The sequence below is a fragment of the Tupaia chinensis genome, unplaced genomic scaffold (assembly GCF_000334495.1).
Source record: "Tupaia chinensis unplaced genomic scaffold, TupChi_1.0 Scaffold000081_1, whole genome shotgun sequence".
Taxonomy (NCBI): domain Eukaryota; kingdom Metazoa; phylum Chordata; class Mammalia; order Scandentia; family Tupaiidae; genus Tupaia; species Tupaia belangeri.
This window is the reverse complement of record NW_006159542.1, coordinates 2,984,331-2,990,817: the sequence shown is the minus strand read 5'-3', so window position 1 is coordinate 2,990,817 and position 6,487 is coordinate 2,984,331. Positions and strand designations below refer to the sequence as shown.

Below are 6,487 nucleotides of genomic sequence, written 5' to 3'. Positions count from 1 at the left end.
TCCCTGTCTCTCTCTAGTCAAATTAAATAATAATAATGACAAAGTAAATAATTTTTAAAAATCTTACAAATGTCTGCCACCTAGAATGTGTTATGACATGACTACATACTGGTTCCACATGAATGCTGGGAAGCAGCAAAGCAGGAGGTAGAGATAGTGAGTAGACATGATTTCAAAACATTAGAAATGACGGTCTTCTGGCTTTATAAATCATCACTATTTTTAAAGTTATAGGCTTCTAGGAATTCTAAGACATTTCTGAGGTGAGAATAATTTCACTGAACAAGAGTTGTTCATTGGAGGGACCAGGAATTGGCATAATGGCTATGTCGCTGGACTCCCATGTAGTAGACCACAGTTGGAGTCCCGGACCCGGTGGCTTAAACTCACGCTGGGTGTGTGTGCGTGCCCAGGTGATTGCTCACTTTCTGTCTCGGTCTTTCTGGCTAGCGCACACGCCCTATAGCAAAAACCTCTCCCCCCAAAAAAGAGTCATTCATTGTATTAATCAAATTCAGCTCCATTAAAAAATATAGGCCAACATTTAGCCTTTCATTTAATTTTAGGAAGACACAATACAATTAAACATTGAACCTCAACTAACTAGATACCATTACATATTGTGTTTCATTTCTTAAAAAGAACCAATTTTTTAATGTTTCAGTTTTTCCTCAGCCACCTAATTACAATACTTGGATTATACATTTTCAGTATGAGGATCCCACAGATTATGCTCCTTAATCTGACACTAGACATAAAAACCTGTTTTTGCAAACAGGTTTCATTTCTACTAGTTGCAAGAGTTAAGTTTCAGAGGGAGAGTATCAGTATCTGCCTTTTTTTGAGAGGTGTTTGCTATAGGGCATGTACACTCACCAGAGAGACAGAGAGACAGAGAGGGAGAAATCACCCCTGGGGGATGGCCACGAATCCCTTCTCCATTCTCCTCTCAGGGTCTTGGGCATGCATGCACACGAGCTCAGTGTGAGTTTAAGCCACTGGGTCCAGGACTCGAACCGTAGTCGACTACATGGGAGTCCAGCAACATAGCCATTACGCCAACTACTGGTCCCAATATCTGCTTTATTTTATAAAAGGATTTTAGAGGACACAGGACATATGTTTAAAAAACATTCTTAATAAAATAGAAAATACTTAGCACACTCTCTTAACCAACATGTTGCCAAAATTATTTAACCTAGCTTGTCAAAATGTTAAGATGTCAAAGTAGCAATTTCCGTATGTACAGCAGAAAAGAGGGAGAGGGAAAAAATGCTTAGTTCTTTGCTTGAAAACAGCTCTTTTATCTTATTTTATTCAGAGTGGTTTTTTTTTTTTTTTTTTTTTTTCACTTAGACAAAGCTTTTCCTGTGTGATTTTTTCCCCTCTAGTACAGTATTGTGATCGAGAAATCACCCCCAATGCCACAATCCCTTGTTCTCCATTCTCCTCCTGGGACCTTGGGTATGCACGCACATGTGCCCAATGTGAGTTTCAAGGCACTGGATCCATGTAGGACCCCAGCAATGTAATCACTCATCTGTTGGTCCCAAAACAACTCTTGTATTAAACTCGGAAGTATCTTCACTTCAATAAAAAGGATACCAAATCAAACCTGTAAATAACTTTGAGGGTGGGACCAGACCAGAGGAAAGGTCAATTTACCTATAAATTAAGCTGTTGCTTATCTGCTTTATATTCAGTTATACATTTCAAAAAAGTATTCACTAAATTCCTTTAAATAGCATATCACTCTAATCTATGTAAATTAATGGTATTTTCTTGTTCTATTTTCAGATAACTTTTCAGGAACTTGTTACTATTAAACAAAACAGTAACTTTGCATGGCATTAAAAAAATATGGGCCAATAGGTGGCATGGTGGTTAAATCACCGGACTCTCACATGGCTGACTGTGGTTCGAGTACCAGACCTGGCAGTTTGCTTTCTCACTTTCCCTTTCTTTCTCTCTGGACCATTTAAAAATAGTAATGATAAAATAAAATAATTCTAAGGACCAGCAGTTGGCGAAATGGCTGTGGCTGGACTTCCATGTAGTCAACCGAAGTTCAAGTCCTGGACCCAGTGGCTTAAACTCATGCCAGTGCGTATGCATGTGAGCCCAAGATCTCAAGGAGAGAATGAAGAAGGGATTGTGGTGTGGCCATCCCTGGCGGGAGGCGGGGATGAGTTCTTGCTTTCTGTCTCTCTGTCTCTTTCTGGTGAACATACATGCCCTACAGCTAAAACCTCTCAAAATTAAATAAATAAATAAATAAATAAAATAATTCTTAAAAAAAAAAAAGCCTCTCTACAACATCTTAACTTAGCTAAATGTTTGCATTATGCCACCAAAAGTAAAGTATTTTAAGAAAACTTCCACTAGGTATTAAGTGGAAAAAACAAAAACAAAAACAAACCACAACCCTCCAAAAAAACAAACAAAAACCTAAAACAATTCTGGAGTTGTCTGCAGTCTAAGAGTGTAAACATTTTCAAATGGTTATTCAGAATATTAAGGTACATCAGTAGTGTTCATTTTAATTTTAAAAGCATAACATTATGTACGCATAACGGGAGAGAGGACAATATACCACAGAAAGAAGTAAATTTTCTCCAAAGTGGGCTGTAAATTCAATTTAAACCAAAATAAAATGAACAAACAAAAAACAAGATTGTATAAGTATCTGGAAAAAATATTCTGAAGTTCATCTTTAAGTAAAATGGATAAAAAGCGGGGACCAGCAGGTGGTGTTGGTGGGTGGATAAGGGTGCTGGATTCCCATATGGCCGACCCTGGTTGGAGTCCAGACTGCGTGGCTTGCTTTCTCAGTTTCCCCTTCTCTCGCTGTCTCTGTCTGGTCAAATTAAAAAATAATAACAACAAATGGAATTAAATAAATAAATAAATCTTTTAAAAACTAATTTTAAAAGGTCGTATAAAAACCTAAAGATTTTGTAAAAGAATACGGGGATGGCCCCATGAATTAATTAACTTCATTAACTGAAACTCCTAAAAGTACAGTAGAGCTGTGATGTGACTAGATGCTGCGAAACATAACCAAGTACAAAGAAGGATCTACCTGGTCTGCAAAGGTAACATTTCAAAACAGTGCAATAACCAAGTAATTGTTTGACAAATGATTTTGGCACAAGTGGCTGACTACTGAATACTTAGGTGATACTAAATTTAGGGTTCTAGATCTCATCATAGAACTGTAAAATACTGTGTGAACCAAAAAGAAAAATGTAAAAAAAAATTAGGAAAGAAAACTCAGAATACTAAAAAGAAACAGATACTAATATATAATAGGGGAGAATGAGGTTTTAACATTACACCAGAGTCAGAAAACACAGTTCATAGAAGATCTGCCTACCTAAAACACAGGCTCACACTCTTTTCTACATGTCAAAGACAGGTACAAAGTTGAAAGACAAAAATATGACTGGGAAAAAAAATTGCAACATGTGACAGATAACAGAATAACCTTCACATCAAAAAACGTGAACTCAGCAATAGATTGCAGTAAAGCAAAGTATTCTGAGCATGTCATTTCCAAGGAAATGTAATCAGCATAAACGATATGAAAACGTTTTCAGTGAGTCTAGGAATTAAAGGAATAAAAATACAAACAGCAAAACAGTGAAAAGCCTGGTGCTTAAGAGTTGGTAAGAGAAAAACCAAACCAGGTCTGTTACAGTGTTATCCCTGTGAACAGGTACAATGTTTCCAAAGGGCAACATGTCCAAGTTTAAAATGCTCACTACTTCAGGCACAATAACTCCTCTTTCAGAAATGTAAACTGAGAACACCACTTTCATCACTGTGTTGGCTGGAACCTAGATCACTGGAAACAACCTAAAGGCCTCCTCAATACTAACGAATAAAGGTTATTTAGTATCTCATAGACAAAAATACTACATGTCTTACTGAAAAGTGACCAAGTGCATAATTTGTTTTTATGGAAAAAAATGGACATGACATTTTACGTGACACTTCCATGTGAGCAGAGAACTTGGAAGTCTTATTTTTCACTCTTAGTTCTAGCACCTGGAACAGGGGTTTGTACCAAATAGCTTCTCAGTAAGCAGCGACTAAACAGATGAATTGGAAGAGCAAGTTACAGAACAGTAATCACAGTATGGTCCCTGTCCCCCCACCCCCAACTCCTCCTCTCTCCCTCTCCTCTCCTGTGTCTGTGTGTGTGTTTGAGAGAGAGATAACTAGGTTAGTCCCAAAGGTTAACAAGCTAATATATATTTTCTATATGTGTGTTTCCTTCTTTATTCCTCTCTGTGTTATCTGATTTCCTTATACAATAAGCATTTGTAACTTTTCTGACTGTAAAAATAAAAATGTTAAAGAAGACATATTCAAAATAAACGTCAGAATGTGTACAGTAACTACTCCCGGAAACAAGATCAACAGTATCCAACTGGCACGTTTCCTTTCACGTGCAAAGAAATACCAGTGTACTTTACACAAGTAGCATCTTTCTCGAGTACCAGGAAATGGCAATCAACACTCATCCAGTGCAATGTTTCCAGAAAGAAAACAAACTTTTATGTAGTTAAAAGAAAAAGAAACCCCTTGGGAACCAGCAGTTAGCATAATGGCTATGTCGCTGGATTCCCGCATCCTGCACCTGGTGGCTTAGAACTCACGCCGGGCACGTGTGCGTGAGTGCCCAAGATCCCGAGAGGAGAATGGAGAAGGGATTGCAGCGTGACCACCCCCATGGGGGGGGTGATTTCTCGCTTTCTGTCTCTATGTCTCTCTCTGTCTGTCTGGCAAGCACACGTGCCCTATAGCAAAAACCTCTCAAAAAAAAAAAAAAAAAAAGAAAAGAAAAGAAAAGAAAAAGAAACCCCTAAAACCTAAATTCATTTCTTAAAAGTCTTCCCTCTCTAGGGCCAGCAGGTGGCGTGGTGCTTAAGGCACTGGATTCCTACGTGGCCCACCGCAGTTCCAATCCAGGGCCTGGCGGCTTGCTTTCTCGCTTTTCCTTTCTCTCTCTCTCTCTCTCTCTGGTCACATTTTAAAAAATAGTAACAAATGGAATTAAATAAATAAATAATTTTTTTACAAGGTCCTCCCTTTTACGAACATACACTCTATTCAAATTGGTGGTAAAGATTATTGTACTGTTGCTGTTGTTTTTTCCCCCAGGCTAAAAGTCAACCGAATCTATATGAACAATGTGCTTCGCACAATTCCTTCATTTATTTAGATAGGCATATTTCATTTTAAAGACACTTAAACCACTAAAATATTTTAAAAAGCCACATATCCTAGATCTTTATTCATCCTATCACCCTGTTCTGCATTTTTTTATAGGCTCCATCACTATCAGAAATAACTTTATTTGGATTTTTGTGTCTCTTCCTTCTAGACCCTAAGTTGCACGAGGACAGGAATTCTTTTCTGCCTACAACCACTGTCTCCAGCCCTGGAAGAGGAAAACAGTGCCTACTAGGCCTCGAGAAGTATTTGTTAGCTAAATCATGAAAAGAGGTAGAGGGCAAGGAGGAGAGACAAATCTAAACAAGACAATAAACGAAGAACTGCAAAGACAGAAAACCACTCTGAAATATACAAACTGACATAACTTAAAGCTGGAAGGCCAGCTCCGTGGTTTGGTGGGCATTTTTCAAGGTGGACAGGTGTTCCACATTTATTTAAGGGCACAGAGGTCTTCCAGGAAGAAGAAAATCCCAAGGAGGTCTCCAGGTAGCTACCAACAGCTCCCAGAGGAATAGAACGATCATCGCCGTAACAGAGATGTGACCCACGTCGAGAGAAAAAACAATACACCATACATCTTGGCCCAGATGGGAAAAATCGTACAAATCCCCAACACAATCAAACCTAGCAAGCAACCTCCTGTCTGACGCGCAAGAGCGGTCTGTTTTCCCCAGGCTGGGCAGTCGACCGCAACCCGGGAAGCCCTCCACTCGCCAAACACTTTCACCTCCCGAAGCCCCCCCCGCCCCAGCCGGCCCAAGGGGAGACCGAATGGGGAAAATAGCCTGAGAATTCGCTTTCTCCACCCGCATCCGAGCCCAGTCCCCGCCAAAGCGCAAATGCCCCTAACCCCAGCTGTCCCTGAGGCCTGCAGCCCCGCTCCGAGCTCCTCGAGCTGCCCCTCACTCACGTGTAGATGATGGCCATGAAATGCATCAGCCACAGCACCAGGAAGAGGACAAACCCACCGAATGGGGAAAATAGCCTGAGAATTCGCTTTCTCCACCCGCATCCGAGCCCAGTCCCCGCCAAAGCGCAAATGCCCCTAACCCCAGCTGTCCCTGAGGCCTGCAGCCCCGCTCCGAGCTCCTCGAGCTGCCCCTCACTCACGTGTAGATGATGGCCATGAAATGCATCAGCCACAGCACCAGGAAGAGGACAAACCCAAAGACGGCCATTCCCTCCAGGGCCAGGTCCAGCAGCGCCATCACCCGGCCCGCCGGCCCGGCCCGGCCCGCCCCGG

General features: G+C 40.8%; 1 protein-coding gene across 2 annotated transcripts in view; it reads right to left on the bottom strand.

Moving 5' to 3' along the window:
- UGCG (UDP-glucose ceramide glucosyltransferase) overlaps positions 1 to 6,481 on the bottom strand; it is a 44,756-nt gene extending 38,275 nt beyond the window's left edge. The window contains exons 1-2 of one of the 2 annotated variants that reach the window (XM_006142737.1): positions 6,393 to 6,481; positions 6,155 to 6,192 (exon numbers count right to left, since the gene is read on the bottom strand). In XM_006142737.1, coding sequence (XP_006142799.1) covers positions 6,155 to 6,192; positions 6,393 to 6,452 — 98 coding nt within the window. In that variant the 5' untranslated portion in view covers positions 6,453 to 6,481. Of the gene's footprint in view, positions 1 to 6,154; positions 6,193 to 6,354 lie in introns of both variants that reach the window. The other variant, XM_006142738.1, reaches the window with a different exon arrangement.
- Positions 6,482 to 6,487: the final 6 nt, after the last annotated feature.